At 38.2% G+C, this 22,671-nt stretch overlaps 1 protein-coding gene across 1 annotated transcript in view; it reads right to left on the reverse strand.

Annotated features, from left to right (window-relative positions):
* Positions 1 to 15,667: 15,667 nt before the first annotated feature.
* LOC104110753 (D-lactate dehydrogenase [cytochrome], mitochondrial) overlaps positions 15,668 to 22,671 on the reverse strand; it is a 35,061-nt gene continuing 28,057 nt past the window's right edge. Inside the window, exons 14-18 of the mRNA XM_070191364.1 lie at positions 19,233 to 19,295; positions 17,949 to 18,028; positions 17,714 to 17,844; positions 16,541 to 16,584; positions 15,668 to 15,998 (exon numbers count right to left, since the gene is read on the reverse strand). Coding sequence (XP_070047465.1) covers positions 15,879 to 15,998; positions 16,541 to 16,584; positions 17,714 to 17,844; positions 17,949 to 18,028; positions 19,233 to 19,295 — 438 coding nt within the window. The 3' untranslated portion in view covers positions 15,668 to 15,878. The remainder of the gene's footprint in view (positions 15,999 to 16,540; positions 16,585 to 17,713; positions 17,845 to 17,948; positions 18,029 to 19,232; positions 19,296 to 22,671) is intronic.

Genomic DNA, 22,671 nt, shown 5'->3' on the forward strand with positions numbered 1-22,671 from the left:
AAAGTAAAACTCATGTGCTATATGATGGAGTTCTAAACTAATAGTTTCCAGTGGCAAAAGAGTTCGCCACTTCTGAGAATGCCAAAGCATAAAGATATAATAGCACCTTTGAATGAGCCGCATTGTACAAAGATCAAAGTCATCATTATTTGTTGATATTCCAAAAATATCTATTCAACGACATGAAATACTCGTAGAAGTGATCTGCTATTTCGTTTGTATTACAAGAAGGAAACTAGGAGTATTGAGTAACACTTGGCCTAATATAATTTGTCTCTGCTAGTGTTTTCATTCATTTTTTTTAGTTTGTTTGTTATTTTATTCATGTTTGAACCCCATAAATTATTATTAGGTTTTGAACTTATAAAGGTTTAAAGCCCATAAATCATTGTTGGATTTTGAATTTAAAATTGTTTGAACCTCATGAATTATTGTTGGATTTTAAGGGTGGGGAGCTGTTAAAACGGGTCAGTTTAACCCAGCCGAAGCCTCGCGGGCTTTTAAATTTGATGGGCTAGGGCGGGCCGGCCCTCCATCTAAATGGCTAACCCAACCCAGTCCTAAGAGATCCGCGGGCTAGGGCGGGTCGGCCCTTCAATTGTTTTAGAAAAAAAAATTCTTTAAATATTTTTTCGTGACATAGTCTCTTAATCGTATGAACGACTTCAGTTTGTTTAGAGCGTACAAGAATCTTGATATTTAATAAGGAATCTCGTAATTGAAATACAAATTCTCTATATCTCTAGCTCTTCTTTTTTAACATTACATGGATATTTTTTTAATACTTTTCTTTCACTTTTCTCAGGTTCAGGGATTGCTTCAATAAGTTTATATGTTGAGGTTTTTTAATTTAGGTTTAACATCATTTGCCGATTTCATCATTATAGTCCATAAAAATTTTTAAATTCATGAAATTTGCTAGTGTTGTCAATTTTCTTTGGGTATTAAAACTTGACATTTTTCTATACTGAATAGCAGTTTAATTATTAATAATATATTAAAATAACCAAACTGATCATTGGCCACTTAATGTAATAGTTCTTTTGAAAAAAATTATTATTGGCCACTTAAAATTTTCCTAGTTCGTTGTTAATTAAGCAAAAGAAAAACTAATCTTGTCATACTACATGCATATCAAAAATTCTAGTTGATATGGAAGGGTAAATGAGCAATCTAAGGTTGAGGAATGGGGATTATAGTTAATAGTTTTTTTTAGTTTTTATTTTTTTTAAATATTAAATATTTAAATTTAAATTTAATTAATTTGTGACCCTCACTGGATTGGGCTAGCCTCACGGGCCAAGTCCATTTTTCCGGCTCTATTGGCGGTAGAAGGGGTGGCGGTGGAAAGGGGTGGGTGGGGTGGGGCTGGAGGGAGAGGGGAAGGTAGGGGGTAGGGGAGGATATGGAGTGGGGGTGGCAGGGGCAGACGCATGTAGATCGAAGCATTGTCACATGCCACCAATTCATCAAAATATTTTATTTAAGACTTTTTGAAGATGACATGGGAAGAGTAAATGAGTACATATTATATGAAGTGACACCACTATTTGTTAGTTCAAAGGTTCGGGTTCAATTCAGTCTGCGTACATAACTTTTCATTTTTTGAGCTTGCTTCTCTAGAAAAAAGGGGATGAAATTTTTGAAGGATTCTAACCTCTAAGCTCCCCAATAAAATAAAAGGCATAAACCAATGAGATAAAAAAATATTTTAGAATAGAAAAGCAATAACAATTCTATTCGACCTCTTTTAAACGCTCAGTTTAGAAAAAACCCCTCCTTGAATTTGCAATTTTTATTTGTGTTGGCTTGCTGCTACTGTACTCGGCTTCTCATTCTCGTCATCTTCCCCAACTCCTTTGGGTTATCAACCATAAATTAATTGTGATTTTCTTTGATGTTTAATTTATGAAAGAAAAAGGTTTCCTTTCGTCTTTTATTTCTCATGGTGGAGAAGCATTTGATGTCTAAAAGCTAATTTCATACCTGCAGATGCTAATCGATGAACGGAAAAGGTCGAGCAGGAAAGCTTCACACAGCTGGCGTCTACGAGACCCTGGCTTTTTTTATCACCTCACTCAAGTATAGGTTGAATTTGGCTTAAGACGCTCTAATGGTAGCATATAGTATTATGCTTGAGGAATTTATGTTAACCCTTTTGTTGTATCTATGTCCTCGTTTAAAAATGTAAGGAATAAGATAATGAAAACTAGTATAAGCTTTAATTATTACGACAAGCAGATCTTATTGGTCTAATTCCTGGTAAACAACTCAAAATGGACGACCGAACTCATTTTCTCGTCCATAATTTCAGGGCCAAACTTTAATGGGAGGCCTTATTTTTCAAAAAAATAATTATGTATATATTTATTTGAAGTAGATTTCTCTAACTTTTTGAGAACTAAGTTTTTAATAATTTTTTACATAAACCATTAATCTCTCCCGTGACACTATTGATTTTAGGTAATAGAACTTGATTCAAAAAATTGATAACTTTATATTAAAATTATTTTTGATGTTTCAATATTCTTGTTGCAATGATGAAAACCTGAGAAAAAATAAATAAAATATGGAGTTTAAAAGTCTATTTACTCATTTTCTAATGATATTTGTAATATTTTTTTAATATATATACATATGTAACGACTCAGCCGGCCGTTTCATACAATTGCATTCCGTTCAGGTATTTGAAGTCTTGAACAGTATCGTATGATGTATTATGACTTGTGTGAATTATCGGTTTTGATTTTCAAATTATTCGGAATTGATTTGGAAGAATGAATTTCATGATTGAAGTTTTAAAGTTGGAAGAGTTTACCAAGTTTGACTTTTTAGTATTTGACCTCGAAATGGAGTTTTGATGGTTCCGTTAGGTCCGAATGGTGATTTTGGACTTGGGCGTATGCCCGAATTTGCATTTGGATATTTCTAGAAGGTTTCGGCGCTAAGTGGAAAAAGTTAGAAATTTGAAGGTTTGGAAAGTTCATAAGTTTGACCGAGAGTTGACTTTGAGGATATCGGATTTAGATTGTGGTTCCGGGAATTGGAATAGCTTCGTTATGTTATTTGAGACTTGTGTGCAAACTTTGAGTTCATTCCGAGTTGATTTGATATGGTTCGACACGAGTTTTGGATGTTGAAAGTTCTAAAGTTCATTAAGCTTGATTTGAAGTGTGATTCATCGTTTAGATGTTGTCATGCATGATTTGAGGCCTCCAGTAGGTCCATGTTAGGTTATGGGACTTTTTGGTATGTTCGGACGGGGTCCCGAGGGGCTCGGGCGTGTTTCGGATTGATTTCGGGCCATTTTCTTCAAGTTCTCACTGATGGTTGATGCTGATTTCTGGTGTTTCAAACCTCCTTCGCGATCGTGAAGATTGGGTCGCGATCGCGTAGTGTATTAGAGGATTGCGTAGTGTATTAGAGGAGCTGGTCTTTTCCCTTCATCGCGTTTACAATAGTGGTATCGCGTTCACGTACCTTTGTGAGGCATGGGCATCGCGTTCGCTTCCTTATGCTTGCGTTCTCGTAGAGCAGAGACAAGAAGCTGGGGATTGGGGTGAATTCTTTCGCATTCGCAAAGTGGATGATGCGATCGAGTAAGGTTGGAGCTGTTGTGAATCGCGTTCGCGAGGCTATGCCGCAAACGCATAGAGTACTTTTGGTGGCAGATTATTTTGTACATCGTGAACGCGATGGATTTTCCGCGTTCGCGAAGGGGTCGCCTGGGCAGTGCTTATAAAGTACTCTATTTTGGAGGTTTCGGCTATTTTTGCATATTTGGAGCAATGGAGCTCGGATTGAGACGATATTTGAAGTAATTTCTACCATATGGATTGGGGTAAGTGTTCTCTACTTAGTCTTGGTTTTATTTCATGAATCTATCTTCGTTTTTGGCATTTGATTGAGGATTTCAAGAGAGAAATTGGGGGTTTTGTCTAAAGTTTCATAGAGTGCATTTTTGAGTTTTGAACGTCGATTCGGAGTCAGATTTGAGTGAAACTAGTATGATTTGACTCGTAATAAACTGGAATGTTGGATTTTGTGAATTTTGTCGGGTTCCGAGGAGCGAGCCCGAGTTTGACCTTTTGGTTGACTTTGGGCTTTTGATTAAAGATTCAACAATTTTCAATTAGGTTTGTTTCCTTTAGCATTATTTGATATTCTTGAGTTGCTTTTTGCTAGTTTCGAGCCGTTCAGAGGTTGATGCGTGCGAAATGGGATTTTTAGAGTATTGTGTGGCTTGCTCAGTATTGTATTTGGCTTGTTCGAGGTAAGTAATACTTCTAAATTTGGTGCTGAGGGTAAGAATCCTAGAATATGCTTGTTATGTGTTCGGTGTTGAGATGACGCACATGCTAGGTGGGGGCATGTGGGCGTGCACCGTGTAAATTATGACTCGGTTGGAATTTTGTGATACTGTGTAGTTACCCTATCTTGTTTTTATCCATGAAATCTCTACGTGTTAGAGTAATTGAGTTATGATCCATGATAGAAACCATGTTTAGCCTATATGCTTATTATGTTGGGACCCATTGAGGTCATATCTGATGTTGAGTTATTTGTTTAAATTGCAGTTACATACTCAGTCATACTCATTCATTTGCATATCATATCTCAGTCTCTGTTGTCATTTATTGATACATCATATCATTATTTTAGGCTGATTTTCATAACATTGTGAGCCGGAGAGACCGGAGAGATTGATGACTGAGTTGGGGCCTGAGAGCCGGATTTTGAGTGATATTGATAGGATCGGGCTGCATGCCGCAACAAGTTTTATTGATTCATGATAGGATCTGGCTGCATGCTGTAGCAGGTATTATTGATTCATTATGGGATCAGGTTGCACGCCGCAACATGCATTATTGATTCATGATGGGATCAGGTTGCATACCACAGCAGGATTTATTAGCGCTTGGGCTGGATCTGCCCCTCCGGAGTCTACACACCCACAGTGAGCGTAGTTACTATTGATTCACGATGGGATCGGGATGTGCGCCGCAGCAAGTTTTATTAGCGTTTGGGCTGAATCTGTCTTGTACAATGCTGAGTGACTGAGTGTGTTGAGTGATTGAGCGTGATGAGTGGGAGTGTAAGACTGTGAGATTGAGTACTCTGAGAGAGTGAGTACATGAGTTCATCACCGTGATGAATTGCATTCGATATGCATGCTTGACATATAGGCATAGAGATGCATTTCCTCATGCTACCCGGTTTTGGTGACATTCATGATTTCATGTGCACATTGACATGTAGGCATAGAGAAGTACTTCCCCATGCTATCTGATAATGAAACATCTTATTTATTGTTGAAAGGTTTAGGAAAAAACCACAGTTTTTCTGACTTACTCGTATTTTGGTGATTTCGGTGAAGGAATTTGGAACTGTTACACTTGAAAAGTATGACTATTTTCTATAACTGTGAACTAGCTGAGTATCACATCTCCGAGTTATTTCTTGTACCACTTTTATTATATTGTTATGAGTTGTTGTTGGCTATTGGTGTTAGACTCCGACCTTTGTCCCAGCTCATCAGTACTTTCAACCTAAAGTTAGGTTTATTACTTATTGAGTACATGGGGTCAGTTATATTCTTACAATACTTCTGCACCTTGCGTACAGATTTTTTGTGTTGTTGTTGCTGTATATGGTGAGAGGTGGCATTGAAGACGTACCTGCGTTCCGGTCATTGCTGGCTTTTGTTCTTGGTAGCTTTAGAATTATTAATCTGTTTATGTATATTTCAAACGGATGATGTATTTATTTCATACCAGCTTTGTAAACTCTAAATCTTTGAAGCTCATGATTTGTTGTACCAGTCCTTGGAAATTCTTTGTATAAAAGCACAGTTGTATTATCATTACATCTAAATTTTATTGGAATTGGTTTAATGTTAATTGGCTTACCTAACGGATTGGGGTTAGATGCCATCACAACTAGTTGGATTTTGGATTGTAACAAGTTGGTATCAGAGCCCTAGGTTCATAGGTTCATAGGTTCTACGAGTCATGAGCAAGTGTCTAGTAGAGTTTGCGGATCGGTATGATGACGTCCATACCTATCTTCGAGAGGCTACAGTGCATTTAGGATAAACTTCCCAACTTTTTTTCCTTAACGTGCGACATTGATTCAGCTTGAAGCATAATTCTTTGAATTCCTTCCACTCACTCGTATGTGTATGTGAGCGCCCGGTATCAGTTGTGCATCGACGACTTTTGATTCCATGGATGAGGTGCGAGATGTATTTCCTGTGTGCTGATGATGGGCCAGTCTGGGAGACTTGAGGCCAGGTTTTGACTGTAGCTTGAGCACGGTAATTTCGGTTGTGTGAGCAAGTGGTCGGATGTCTATATGATGAAGTATGATGTGACTGCAAAATGTGTTCAGATGGTTTGAATGTGATGAGAAGAGTTTGCTTGGGATGTAAAAAGGACTATTGGGTGCTTGATTTCTGTCTTAATGTGTTGTACAATCTCGAGTTATGAGCGTGTTGTAGGAAGTTTAATGTTGTTCATTCGTGGGGTGAAGTAGATTCTTATGTTCTGTTGACAAGCTTAGACTCGGGAAGATTCAGTGAATGCTTAGTTGTTATGGGCATGGTAGGACGTAAGAGCTGCCAATTTGAGGCTAAGCAGGTGGGTTATCTTCTGTGGGGTGGTCTACGGATGTGTGATCCTTATGATGTTGTATGGAGAGTTTCTTTTCTACCAGTGGGTTATAGGTGTTGCGATTTGAGTTTGGATTGGTTGAGAAAATTGACCTAACCGTCACGAGGATGAATGCGAGCTTAGCGGATGATTTGAGGTATTTTATGGTTGGTGTTATATGAGCTTATGAAGGATTTAGTTGAATCTCACTGCGGTATTATGGCAGTAATAGAGTATAGGCATTGTGAGTTATCGAATGTTTTGATCCATGGCTTTGAGCCAAGTGGAGGAGTCGGCTATCGACGATTTGATTGCATGGCTGCATGTTGTATTGGTTTCGGTATGAGGCAAATTTGTGGATCAGTTATGACTTGCAGAGGCTGGTTTTGAGGATGACTTAAGCAAGGAAATTTTTGGATGCATGGTGTATTACATTTTATAGGTATATGGGAATCATGGAATGATTGAGTTGTTATTGTGGAAGATGTAGTGCGCATGGAGTAGGAATTTGCTCGGTTGCGTTAAGGCGGGGTTACTTCTTTAGGTGTTGTCGTGCTAATGGGGCACAGGTCGTTCGGCCTGTTTGGGTGGTGCAATTGAGATTTGAGCAGAATAGATAACTCTCGAGAAAGTTCTAATGGATTCAAGAATTATATATAGCAATTGAGAATTTATTCGGATTTGTATATAGCTAGAATACGAGATTTGCGTCGGATGGTGTCGGGGCTCGTGGTATTTCTGTATCACTATGGATTCTACATTTCAGTATCAGGAAGGTGAAGGAAACGACTTTAGATTCACAGAAGGTCTCTTTAGAGTAGGAGTACCGGTTGTGGTACTTTTGAGGTGCTTAAGAGGGAATACAGTGGCTTATGGGCCTTAGGGCGGTGTGGTTTTATGCTAGGATCTCTTGTGGTGAGCTTTGGGTAAGGATCGTGGTATTCTGGAAAGGAGAAGTGTCACCTTGAGGATAATTAGGAAGGAACTCGGAGAAAATAGGACAGATTGGTAGTAGGTTGGATCAGCACGGTAATGGATATGATCGGTTCTTTGGGTACTTATGATGTGGTGAGTCTCTACAGGTGTTTTGTGAAAATACTCTTGGGTTTGGCGACCTGCGTGGCTTGGTTGAGTTAGAGAGATTTATTTCTAATGGTTTGGTTATGTGCAAATGGATTTTGGAGAGTTCTCGATTGTTTCTACCACGGGTTGAGATGGATATTTCCTACCGACGTGAAGAGCATGTTACGTATTGTGATTTTCTCCTAGATGGGATCAAATGGAAGGTTTCCGACTGACTAGGTATGTATTCTGCTTGTGACTCAGAGTTGATTATGATATTCTCGTACTTTTCATATGATGGCATGATAGACGCGGTGTGTTTTACGGGATTAAAATTTGCATGTGCAAGGTCAAGGTTCAGTTTTGAAGGGAAGGTCATGAATTCTTAGGCAACATGGACGGTTTCAAATAACTAGATGAATGATATTACTACTTGGTATTGCTTGAGGAGGGTGTACATTGAGAAGGCGCACTAAGTTTTGACTTTCGGATGCTTCATTGGTATTGCAGTACTCGCCTGGTTGATCGACTGCTGATGTACAGATTTTGCTATGTGGCATGGAAGAATTATAGAAGTATTTCTCGTGGGGATGATTATGTATGAGAGACGTGTTAGTCATTCGAGTGATGGAGTTGGGGTCGGCTATGGTGATTCAGGTGTTCTATGGATTTGGAGACTGGGAGTCCTTAGAAGCAAATTGTTTCGGCGTTGCGGACTGTGCATATGTGGCCAAAGTCGGCTAGATGGTAGTACGTGTTATGGTTAGATCATTGTGGACTTTTAGAGGGCTATTTATCCATTGGGGGACGACCGTAGATGATTTGAGGGCCTATTGGTAGGCCCAATGAGGATGGGTATTCTACACCGTGTCAGATTTGTTGACTCAGCACGATCAGTGTTGAGAGGTGAGTCATTTGGTTAGAGTTAAACTTTTTCATATTCGGATATGTCCTACGCATTCCTCTTCTATGCTACGAGGGGTTGTGATTTGTGGGTTATGTTCACACATGGTGCAGTTCTGTTTGGGCCTTGTAGCGGAATTCAAGCGAGATGGTGATTCGGGTGAGGAATGGTTGATTGCGCCTTGGTTATGATCTTTCCATACTGTGGTATATTGTGTTATTTGCTTCTCCATGGTTATGGTCATTCACTTGTGTACGTGGTGTCGAATTGCTTATGGTTGTTGATTTTGAGCATTGGGGCTCGAGGTATTTCATATGGATCGGTGTTTGGATGGGTCACGTATTACAGCTGAGTTATGATAGGATATGATCTTTTGTGATAGATTCGTGAGTCTTGGTTCTACTGTGTATGATGGGTTCTTATCATTGCGTTGTGGTGGTACTTGCTGAGCTTGCGGAACGGTTCTCTCATTTGATATTTTTCATTTTTGAGTGCATTTGAATTATTGCGCATTGGTGCACAGATTGCACGGTTTGTGACTCTGGGTAGTATTGGTGTGGCATGTCTGTGGAGTGGCTTGTATTTGATGAGATGAAGTCTTTGGGCCTGAGGTGCTTGCTAATGAATTTGATTACGGTGTGTTCGGAAGAGTAATATCGGAAGTCAACTTACAATTTGGGCCATGATTCTGGTTAGGCGAGAAAGCTCTGTGACTTGTTGATCTGATGAGTGGTTATGAGTTTCTGCGTGTTTCTTTCATCATCGGCAGTGTACGAAAGTTTCGAATGAGGTTTTACTTGATATGAGGTTTATTGCCGATATTGGGTTTGTTTTGAGCAGCTACTGTGATCGGGAATTTCTGCTATAAGTATGCGAGTTGCATGGTATATCATGTAATTACATCTTTGGTTATGGTTATGGCTTGATACAGCTTGTTCAGACTTATACAGTGTGTAGATGCGAGATTCGGGTCTTGTAAGGAATTCCGGATATTGAAAATTGGGTTCCAAGGTTTATGAGCTATGGTTGAATTAAGGATCTTCAGTTATGTTGTGTCGTCGGGCTTATATGGCTTGGGGTGACGTGGGATCACCCCTGGGTATGTGCATGGTAAGGTTACACGGAGATTTGATGGCTTTGGAATGACTTTTGGCTCGTTCGAGGTTGAACGTATGTTTAAGTGGGGGAGAATGTAACGACCCAGCCGATCGTTTCATGCAAGTGCATTGCGTTCAGCTATTTGAAGTCTTGAGTAGCATCATATGATGTATTATGACTTTTGTGAATCGTTGGTTTTGGTTTTCAGATTATTCGGGATTGATTTGGAAGAATGAATTTCATGATTGAAGCTTTAAAGTTGGAAGAGTTGACCAAGTTTGACTTTTTAGTATTTGACCTCGGATTGAAGTTTTGATGGTTCCGTTAGGTCTGAATGGTGATTTTGGACTCGGGCGTATGCCTAGATTAGCATTTGGATATTTCTAGAACGTTTCGGCGCTAATTGGCGAAAGTTGGAAATTTGAAGGTTTGGAAAGTTCATAAGTTTGACTGAGAGTTGACTTTGAGGATATCAGATTCAGATTGTTGTTCCGGGAATTGGAATAGCTTCGTTATGTCATTTGAGACTTGTGTGCAAAATTTGTGTTCATTCTGAGTTGATTTGATATGGTTCGGCACGAGTTTTGGATGTTAAAAGTTCTAAAGTTCATTAAGCTTGATTTGAGGTTCAATTCATTGTTTTGATGTTGTCATGTGTGATTTGAGGCCTCAAGTAGGTCCGTATTAGGTTATGGGACTTTTTGGTATGTTCGGACGGGGTCTCGAGGGGCTCGGGCGTGTTTCGGATTGATTTCAGACCATTTTCTTCATGTTCTCACTGCTGGTTGCTGCTAATTTCTAGTGTTTCAAATCTCCTTCACAATTGCGAAGATTGGGTCGCAATCACATAGTGTTTTAGAGGAGTTGGTCTTTGCATCGCATTCGCTTCCTTATGTTTGCGTTCGCGTAGAGCAGAGATGAGAAACTGGGGATTGGGGAGAATGCCTTCGCATTCGCAAAGTGGATGATGCGATCGCGTACGGTTGGAGTTGTTGTGAATCGCATTCGCGAGGGCTATGCCGCAAATGTGTAGAGTATTTTTGGTCGCAGATTATTTTGTTCATCACGAACGCGATGGATGTTCCGCGTTCGCGAAGGGGTCGCTTGGGCAGTGCTTATAAAGTCCTCTATTTCGGATGTTTCGGCCATTTTAGCATATTTGGAGCTATGGAGCGCGGATTGAGATGATATTTTAAGTGATTTCCACCATATGGATTGGGGTATGTGTTCTATACTCGGTCTTGATTTTATTTCATGAATCTATCTTCGTTTTTGGCATTTGATTGAGGATTTCAAGAGAGAAATTGGGAGTTTTTGTCTAAAGTTGTATAAAGTGAATTTTTGAGTTTTGAACGTCGATTCGGAGTGGGATTTAAGTGAAACTAGTATGATTGGACTCGTAATTGAATGGGTTGTTGGATTTTGTGAGTTTTGTCAGGTTTCGAGGTGCAGGCCCGGGTTTGACCTTTTGGTTGACTTTGGCCTTTTGATTAAAGATTCGACCTTTTTCAATTGGGTTTGTTTCCTTTGGCATTATTTGATGTTCTTGAGTTGCTTTTGGCTAGTTTCGATTCGCTCAGAGGTTGATGCGTGCGAGATGGCATTTATAGAGTATTGTGTGTCTTGCTCGATATTGGTTTGGCTTGTTCGAGGTAAGTAACACTTCTAATCTTGATGTTGAGGGTAAGAATCCCGGAATATACGTGTTATGTGTTTGGTGTTGAGGTGACGCACATGCTAGGTGATGGGCGTGTGGGTGTGCACCGTGTGAATTATGACTCGGTTTGAATTCTGTGATACATTGTAGTTACCTATTCTTATTTTATCCATTAAATCTCTACGTGCTAGAGTAATTGAGTTGTGATCCATGTTGGAAACCATGTTTAGACTATATGCTTATTCTGTTGGGACCCATTGAGGTCATATCTGCTGTTGAGTTATTTGCTTAAATTGCAGTTACATACTCAGTCATACTCATTCATTTGCATATCATATCTCAGTCTCTGTTGTCATTTATTGATACATTATATCATTATTTTGGGCTGATTTTTATGACATTGTGAGCTTGAGAGACTGGAGAGATTGATGACTGAGTTGGGGCCTGAGGGCCGGATTGTGAGTGATATTGATGGGATCGGGCTGCAAGCCGCAGCAAGTGTTATTGATTCATGATGGAATCGGGCTGCACGCCGCATCAGGTATTATTGATTCATTATGGGATCGGGTTGCACGCCACAGCAGGCATTATTGATTCATGATGAGATCGGGATGCACGCCGCAGCAGGATTTATTAGCGCTTGGGCTAATCTTCCCCTCCGGAGTCTGCACACCCACACTGAGCGCAGTTACTATTGATTCACGATGGGATCGGGTTGCGCGCCGTAGCAGGATTTATTAGCGTTTAGGCTTGATCTTCCCTCTACAGTGCTGAGTGACAGTGTGTTGAGTGATTGAGCGTGATGAGTGGGAGTGTGAGACTGTGAGATTGAGTACTCTGAGAGTGAGTACATGGGTTCTTCATTGTGATGCATTGCATTTGACATGCATACTTGACATACAAGCATAGAGATGCATTTTCTCATGCTATCGGTTTTTGTGACATTCATGATTTCACGTGCACATTGACATGTAGGCATAGAGAAGTACTTTCCTCATGCTATCTGATTATGAAACATCTTATTTATTATTGAAAGGTTTTGGGAAAAATCACAGTTTTTCTGACTTACTCATATTTTGGTAATTTCGGTGAAGGAATTGGGAACTGTTATTCTTGAAAAGCATGACTATTTTCCGTAATTGTGAACTAGTTGAGTATCACATCTCTAAGTTATTTCTTGTACCCATTTTATTATATTGTTATGAGCTATTATTGGCTATTGGTATTGGACTCCGACCTTTGTCCCAGCTCGTCAGTACTTTCAACCTAAAGTTAGGTTTGTTACTTATTGAGTACATAGGGTCGGTTGTACTCATACTACACTTCTGCACCTTGTGTGCAGATTTTTTGTGCTGATGTTGCTGTGTATGGCGGGAGCTGGCATTGAAGACGTACATACGTTCCGGTCATTCTTACCTTTTGTTCTTGGTAGCTTTAGAATTATTAATCGGTTCATGTATATTTCAAACAGATGATGTATTTATTTCATATCAGCTTTGTAAACTCTAAATCTTAGAAGCTCGTAATTTGTACTACCAGTCCTTGGTAATTCTTTGTATAAAAGCACAATTGTATTATCATTACTTCTCTTAATGAATCTTATTGGAATTGGTTTATTGTTAATTGGCTTACCTAACGGGTTGGGGTTAGGTGTCATCACGACTAGTTGAATTTTGAGTCGTGACAATATAAAACATTTAACTTTTCTACTTTGAAATACTTAATATTTTCTTAAAAAGATTTGGGGCCTCACTAGAAGAGTTGTGGTGGGATAGATATGATTTATTTTCTTTAACCAGAGGTATTCGATTCGAGTATTTGGAATGAAAAAAAAAAAGGAGCGGTTCTACTTTAATGGACTTTACATGGTACAAATTCAAATTAATCAATGTCCCAAATTAAATACAAAATATCATGTAGAAATTGAAAACAAAAAAATTGGAGCCGCAAAAGTCTGAGGCCTAAAGCCCCGCTTTGGTGGCTTCACCCTCTGGCCGCCTCTGCTAATTTCTAAAGGGGCATAAGCACTTCACTTGTTAGAGGACGGAAATCATACACTTTGCATCCGTGCTAACACTACAAAAAGCTTTATAGTTTGTTTGGTCCACCCGTAAAAATCAGCTTATTTTACAAGTGCTTTTTTTCAAAAGTACTTTTTGATGAGAAGCAGTTTATGTTTGACTAATTTACTTAAAAAGCACTTTTGAGTAACAATTAGTGTTTGGCCAAGCTTTTAAAAACTGCTTCTAAGTGTATTTTTCTCAAAAGTGTTTTTCAATAAAGTATTTTTGGAGAGAAACTATTTTTTTCTGCTTCTCCAAAACTGCTTCTACTTTTACTTAAAAGGCACTTTTTTTTCCTCTAAAAAATTAGCCAAACACTTCAACTTTGAAAAAAAATAAAATAAAAAAAGTACTTTTTAGCTTGGAGAAGCTTGGCCAGGCTATTAGTCTTGATCCCTACTGTTATTGTGCCGTCTTTCCGCAACAAAGAAGCCGATGCGTTAGGAGTCAAGTGATAGTTCGCTACTAGTTAGCTCCATGTACTCCTGTTAGTTGAATTAGTTAATTACTTACAGTTTAGTATTTTGAGCTCTATAAATATAAAAATAGCACGGGCTAGCTAGTTTTCGGATTGGTAATTGAAAAATAGCCATCGTTTGCAAAATCATTGAAAAATAACCATTATTTTGCTACAAAATGGACCGGTCCAGCATAATATACTGGAGATTGGTGCACCTGTGTATGAACTTCCAGCATATTATGCTGGAACTCCAACACGCGAAAAGTTCCAGCATAATATACTGGAGATTGGAGCACCTGTGTATGAACTTCCAGCATATTATGCTGGACCGGTATATTATACTGAAACTCCAGTATATTATGCTAGAGTTGTAGTATAATATACTGGAACTCCAGTATATTATGCTGGAATATTTTTCGGATTTTGAACAGTGTTTTCGTTCAGATTTATCTTTACATGAAAAGTGACTAAATTTCGATTACTTTTAAAACTGTGGCTATTTGTCAATTCCCACTTGTAAATCTAGCTATTTTTGAATTTCTCCCAAATACAATGTAGATCAATTTCCTAGAGTTTCTATTAGTAATATTATGGCAAAAAAGGGACTGAGAAGCTCATTGTAGGTTGCAGCAAAACAATTATCATGTGATTCTTTAACTAGTTCAAGAAATTCTCTAAATCCTTTTACCTCCACCGTGAAAACATTACAAACAAAAGTAAAGAAAATCAATAAGGCTGATTAGCAACACCCGAGAAGTGACGAGATAAAAACTTCTCTCCACTATGCACCGAGCCAAGTTAATCGAAGTCGGGGAAAAAGCATTATTCACGAATCAAAGTGAGTTCGACCTTTTTGGCTTCTTTTGATCGTAAAGCTCCGTTATAAATAGTAATTATTTGTTCTATGTTTTCAAGTTAATCTTTTTACATTTTTAGAAGCGATATGTTAATCCAGAGTATAAAAATAAATGAATAAACATTTAGAATTTTTTGTTTTCTGTTATTTAATGTTGCGTGTAAAGTACAAATTGAAGTACAAAATTAACCTTTAAGGTCCACACTTAAATCATAAAAGTGCAAGAAAATAACACAGAGCATGCATTTATTAATGGGTACATAAGATACGAGTAAATCTTTTCCGAGTAACAAGTAATAGCTGCTGGATCAATGGTGGAAGGAGAGCATACGCCATTATACCAGAAGTCCTTATTTTCAAATAAAGTAGGTATAATGCTAACAATGGGGTGCGGGTACACCAAGCCGATGAAGGCAAGATATGCATTTTCCATACACACATTTGTCTCATTTTAATTTTTAACAGCTAAGGTTAAATTGCTTAGTTTAGCATTTACATAGAGTGCAGGAAAGACCATTAAATCTCAAAAGGTTGTCATGAGAAAGAGAAAAATGGTGGGCTGGTGTGACAGGTGGAGTCAGACAGAAGAAATGGTGGCTGAAGATCCCAGCCTGCATTTGGTGGTCAGTCTGGAACGAGAGGAACTCCAGATGTTTTGAGAATGTTAGCAACTCCATTCAGAAAATCAAAATGAACTGTTTAGTACTCTTTCTTTTTTGGCGTAAAGAATGCCCCGTAAATGATTGTGACTCCATACTTGATATCATAGAATCCTTGTAAGCTTTTTGTAGTTGGGGGGGGGGGGGAGGGGGGGTTATTTTACTTTTTTGGGATGTATTCTGTCACTTTTAGCAGCACAAACTTTGTGCTGTTTTATATTTATAAAATGTTATCATTCTCAAAAAAAGAGAGAAAAATGAACATAATCAAATGAACTGCTGCAATGTTTCCTGTGTAATTCAACTGCTTACAAAACTTATTTAATCTGCATATATTGTTAGCATCCTGCAGTAGCAACGTCTATGCTAGTACAGAGGAGACTCAAGCTGAAATAGGATACATTGTTACAACACATATTCAGGGAAAAGAAGGAAAAAATATATAAGTAGATCATTTCACACTGCTATCTTAGAAGCAAACATGAGGGGGAATAAGCTTCCCGGGATTCATGATATTGTTTGGATCTAAAGCACCCTTTATCTTTTTCATCGTCCTCAAGTTCTCGATCCCAAGTTCCTTTTCAAGATACTGAAAATATAATGCAATAGAAGTCAGTAAAATCCAGTTACTCACACGATTTAGAAAATTAGGACACTGGAAATTAGTTTGGGTTAACAGAAACAAGACGTAGAAAATTGAAAGCATCCTAATTTTTTAGTCAAGATGAAGTTGCATAAAACTTAAAATGTCCAATAGCAAAACCTTTTGTTCAACTAGTGAATGCTGAAAAAATATGAATTCTTCTAGTTTGCAAAAATGGTCTCCATTGCATAACATTATGGGTTCATATAAGCTTTCTCCCTTTTCCCCTTTTTGAGGTGCTGAGGTTTACAAAGACACGGTCATCAAATGTCAACAGAAATTGCTTATGTAATAAAACTCTTGCACACTGTTTCTCTGGTGTACCTTATGGACAGTGTAAGGTTATCCGATATTCATCACTAGGCAAGTGCTACAGTATTTTGTTACATTTCGGCTTATAGTAAAGTGATGATGTTAATGTGAACAATTGTGCCATCCTATTTGTAAGACATCAAAAAGCCAAAAGGACAAGTGTTTGAACATCATACCTTCATTTTCCCAGTACCGACACCATGTTCTCCAGTACAGGTGCCTGTTCAGCAAAAGAATGAAAGTGGTAAAACACCATCCACGTGCCTTTGATGAAATGGTACTTTTAAAAAACGTGGAAAGAGTCTATACACAGTGAGCAACAGAAAGAGTTTCAGGTGAATCGCCAGAGCTGCAAAAGTTACTATAAACACAATGCAAGTTCAAAGTTCGCATACAAATTACATGCTTAAGATAATTCTGTTGAAAGGTTTTGAGACAAATTCAGGAAAACATATCAGAGGTTAAGACAAATCCAGGAATCAAATCCAGTTGACTGAATACAGGCAGAAGATTTTAATATTGAAAAGAGGGTGGAAAAAAGAGAGGTAGCTAAGCTTTCTTGCCCCATTGGAACAATGTCAGTCAAAAAACTTTTCTTGGCGATTCAGCTTATTGGACAAGCAGACCAAGTAAGAATAAAGATCAAGGGTCAGACTCTGCAGCTTCTGTATTAGCTATATCTTTTCAAACCCTGGTAGTGATGTACTGATCAGAGAATTAATCATGGCCCAAGGTAACTTTATCCTTATGATCTTGCTTTCACATGGATTGTAACTTCAAAGACTAAGAGGTCGTTTAGATGATAGTATTTGATAATTAATCTTAGCATAAAATCCCGCACAGAACAGTATATGGTTGGCCGCATTAAAATAAAATAATCGCTGCGTAACTAATGCATCGTTTGTTGGTGGGTATTAAATAATACTCGCATTAAGTTATGTGGGATCACCCGGACCCCACACATAGCGGGAGCTTAGTGCACCGGACTGTCCATTAGGTTGTGTGGGATCTTCGTATTATTTAATGCATGATAGAATGTGGAATAAGAATACATGTATTAGCAATACGGGGAATAAACTATTAAAGACAAAAATGCCCATCTAAAGTAAGTAATCATGTATTAGAATCTCTTCATTATTAATTACCACATAATATTCCCTTTATTATTAATCACCGTATAGCCAATCCTAACATTATAATCCCCGCACACCTAGTATGTGAACCAAAAGACCCTTATATGAAACTAGGCTTGTTGTTTCCTTTTCATATTTCCTTCTTCTTTGATGAGGTGTTGGATGGATATTGCAGAGGAAAGGAGAGGATCACTAAGCCCAAAATGCAACTTGTACCTTCCATTGATAAAGCGGTATGGACCATGAAGTGGTTTAGCCTCTCAGCTTCTCGTCGTTGTTCCTTTTTGGTAGGATCAAATAGAACTATTGTATGGAAATTTCCATCACCGGCATGAGCAATAACAGTGCTGTTAAAGAAAAACAATGAGCAATATAGATGGTAGAAACTCGTAACTTAATGTCCATAAAGTCCAACATGTCGAGTCCAATAATTTATACAAACAAGACATACCATATTAAAGGAGAAGCATCCAATTCCTGTTTTGATCTTGATATTAATTCAGCAAGGTGTGACAAGGGTACACAGACATCCTGCAACAAAAACGAGTGTGTATTTCAGATAATCACATTGAAAATAAAATAAAAATGTTAACAAGTTAATAAGAATGTCCTCACTTAAAATTAAAACATGTGCAGAAATGAGAAAATATCCAACATATCATCTCCTATTGGAATCACCTTATTAAAAGTGCTTCTGAGTTGGGATTTTAACTGATATAGAAAATAAGTATCTTTGCAGAAATGAGAAAATAATATATCATCTCCTATTGGAATTACCTATTATAGTGTCCCCAAGTTGGGGTTTAACTGAAAGACACAACAAAATCTGAAAGCTAGTCTTTATTTTTTATTTTTTAAATTATTTTTAATAACCGTGATGTCCAGGGTTAGCCTGCTGAAAGCTAGTCTTTATTATCTATTGCATAAATCAAATATTGATTGGCAACGCCCTAACGTGGTTCAAGGAGCTCATTTTTTAGTACAAATAAGTATGTGCATGAGCCAACTTCCATCACTACAATCCTGTATTTAGTTATGGGACCAGCACTCAAGGCGACAAAGATTTTCAATGCCACAAACATGGAGGCAGAATGACAAACAGACAATTTAGGTTCCAAGGGAATGGAGATTTAACTTTCCGCAGCAGAACGATAAATATACTTGAAAAGTACGCTAAAGTCTAACCAACCCTCTGTGACACTATGAGCAGAATGCTTTCCGAATATTTATAGGTTCCAAGATGCTATCTAGTTCTATTAGGATTTTATTTTCAGTTCCGGGAACATCCATTTATAATATTTCATCTACATTTAGCGAAATTTACGACTTAAACAGTAAGTGTCAATTATGAATCTAAAGGTAGCATCACCATCAAGCTCCCAAATTACCATATATTCATCAATACTTGTCTTTTTTCCACTCATCTTTGGGTGGAGGTAGAGGGATGTGGCATGTGGGTGGGTTTTTTTTTTTTTGGGTGTGTGTGTGTGTGTTGGGGGGGGGGGGGGGGGGGGGGGGGGACTAAAGATCATAGTGCAAATATATCCATATGAATCAGATAAACTTTGATAGATGAAAGTAAGAAGGAAAACGTGAACACAAAAGTAATGTGGTTGGAACATTTCAAATGAACCTGAGATCCAAATGAAAATTTCCAAACCTAAAACATTATAACTAAAAACATAGAGCATGTGTTTTCAACCCATTTCAGTGTAAATTAGCAGTAGAAACAAACCGTTATCATCGCCTCAGAATTAGGTTCCATTGCAAAGCAAGCCCAAAGTGCTTCCTTTCTTATCTACACGGAAGAAGCCATTCAACAATTAATAAACAACATTGTTAGACGGGCCAGTTACTAACTATTCAAAAGTTGGCTTGTATACAACATGGAATCACATTTTCGCTGAAGTCACTGAGTTACTATGATCCATCACATCCGCACCAAGCCAAGTGGAATTTGAAGAAAGAAAATTGTTCAACATAGACGAGATGAGGGTTGTATGGTTAAGAAGTTTTTTCTCACCTTTAGTGGTAAACATCTAATGGGAGTAAGATGTGGATCTCACTAAGCAACAGGATACCTTTTATAGTGGAATGGATAGTTCGAAAATTTATTTTGGTTCAGTTGTTTCAAAGCTTGATCATGTCTTGCGTCTACCTCCAGATGCACCGATCTATAGGTGTAAAACCATGGTGAGTGAAGGTGTTAAAAAGGGACGAGGTAGAGAAGGAAGTAGTCTCCAAAGACCTACAATTTCTTGGAATCTTTGCAGACTTAGCGAAAATAGAGCATGTTAGATAGTTATGTGAATATATATATATATATATATATATATATATATATATATATATATATATATAATTAGTCCTAGTCCCGTGTGTAATAGGAGTAGGTTATGTATTATGTATACTTATTATAAATAGGGCTCATTGTAACATAGTGAAGAATATCAATAATATATTTTTCTCCGGTGCTTTCTCACATGGTATCAGAGCATTAGTGAGAAACTTATCGCCGTGCATCATTTCAGCGACTTCGGAGAAGAAAGAACTCGTCGCCGTGCAATTTTCCGGCGACTTAAGAGGCTGTCCGAAACAAAATCACCTTCCATTGGTGTTGTGCAAAAACCAACACCACCACAAGATTCCTCAAGATCGGGCAACCAAACACCAGTCAACCCCACCGGAAAATATCTTCCCATGTGCCCTCACGCGCCGGAAGAAGAAGAAATTTTCCGACAAGATCTGACCCACGCGTCGGCGAGATCTGACCTCCAGCGGTGCCTTATGTGTGCTGATGTTACCTTCTTTGAAATTCGACCATACTTCATAGGCCTAGGTGGTCACTTAGACATTTCTGAGGTGCTACCAGTTCTATCTTTTGGAGATTCAGTCACTATTTCCCCTTCACCTTCTAGTGGCCTTGTATGTCGTTTGCGCCGGTCACTTTATGGTCTAAAGCAGTCTCCTCGAGCCTGGTTTGGTAAGTTCAACGCAGTTATCCAGGAGTTTAACATGACTCGTAGTGAAGCTGATTACTCTGCGTTTTATCGGCATTCTGCTTCAAATCTTCTGGTCGTTTATGTTGACGATATTGTTATTACCGGCAATGATCAGGATGGTGTTAGTAAGTTGAAGCAACATCTCTTTCAGCACTTTCATGACTAAGGATCTGGGCAGATTAAAGTATTTTCTGGGTATTGAGGTCGCTCAATCTAGCTCAGGTATTGTGATCTCACAACGTAAGTATGCCTTAGACATTCTTGAGGAGACAGGAATGACAGGTTGTAGACCTGTTGACTCCGATGGATCCGAATTCTAAACTTCTGCCAGAAAAGGGGGAGCCGTTCAGCGATCCCGCAAGATATAGGCGGTTGGTTGGTAAATTAAATTACCTCACAGTGACTAGACCTGACATTTTCTTTCTTGTGAGTGTTGTGAGTGCGTTTATGGATTCTCCCTATGATAGTCATTGGGATGCAGTTGTCCGCATTCTTCGGTATATAAAATCAGCTCCAGACAAAGGACTATTGTTTGAGGATCTAGGCCATGAGCAAATCGTTGGATACTCAGATACCGATTGGGCAAGATCACCTTCTGATACACGTTCTACGTCTGGATATTGTCTTAGTAGGAGGTAATTTGGTGTCTTGGAAGAGCAAGAAACAGAATGTGGTTGCTCGGTCTAGTGCAAAAGCAGAATATCGAGCAATGGCAATGGTCTAATTTGGATCAAACAATTGCTCAAGGAGTTAAAATTTGGTGAGATCAGCCAGATGGAACTTGTGTGTGATAATCAAGCTGCTATTCATATTACATCAAATCCAGTGTTCCATGAGAGAACTAAACACATTGAGATTGACTGTCACTTTGTAAGAGAAAAGATACTCTCGCGAGATATTGCTACAAAGTTTGTGAAGTCGAATAATCAGCTTGCAGACATTTTCACCAAGTCCCTCACTGGTCCTCGTATTAGTTACATATGTAACAAGCTCGGTACATATGATTTATATGCACCAGCTTGAGGGGGAGTGTTAGATAGCTATGTGAATATATATATATATATATATAATTAGTCCTGGTCCCGTGTGTAATAGAAGTAGGTTATGTATTATGTATACTTATAAATAGGGCTCATTGTAACATAGTGAAGAATATCAACAATATATTTTTCTCCCGTGCTTTGTGACATAGCACAAATGGAAGAAAAAGATCTATATAGGAGTATCAATTAGTTAGGAATATGTTCAAGTCAATGTTGCTCGGACTCTCCGAAATGTAGATGGGCGCGTGTCGGATCCTCCAAAAGTAGTGCATTTTTGTAGGATCCGACACGGATGCGGCAATTGTTTCGGAGAGTCCGCGCAACATATATGTTAGTACATTATAGGTCATTAATGTTTTCTAGGAAACTTTTAGCCCTATTAAAAAAATTTATGCGAATAGAAATTTAGAGAACTTCTACTACTTCGTTTTTGTTTTTATTTTGTATAACATTGGTCTGAGATTAACTTAAATGAAAACAAATAGCCAATGAGGATTCATATAGCCAACCACAACTTGTTTGGGACTGACTACTGAGGCATAGTTGTTTTTGTTTCAAAGTTTCCAGTAACAACTTATGTTGGAATTGAAGACTCGATCATGCTGATGACAGCCAAATGAAGGAAGTAGTTAGGAGAGTAATACTAGGCTGAAAGAAGGTACTTCCTACAAATTTTCGAAAGATATGATCAAAATTTTCATAATTGTATCTATTAAGGATTGACAGAATTTGGAAGGCACCAGTCAAACCTTACTTTGAAGACTATGATGCAGTAAAAAATGTATAAATTGAAATTAAGCAATTGTCCCAATCACAGGTTTCAAAACCTCTTCCTTTGCAAAAAAACTTACATGACAATTTATTGCATAGAGAAGAACGTAAAACTACTACTCGAAGCACATCTTTTCAAAGTTTTGACAAAAGCATGCTCAAGCAAAAATATTGCTCCTCTATTTATTCTTTTTTTTTTTTTTTGGTTTAATCCTCTATTTATTCAAATTATCAAAGAGGTGAGATTACCATGTTACATGAAGCTATCATGGGGAACTCACAAAGACATAAATGGGCAGGACAGAGCAAAAGGGAGAATCACACAGACTCGACTTTTCACCTTCCAATCATAGTAAGA

This window comes from Nicotiana tomentosiformis, chromosome 1, assembly GCF_000390325.3.
Source record: "Nicotiana tomentosiformis chromosome 1, ASM39032v3, whole genome shotgun sequence".
NCBI classification, from domain to species: Eukaryota; Viridiplantae; Streptophyta; class Magnoliopsida; order Solanales; family Solanaceae; genus Nicotiana; species Nicotiana tomentosiformis.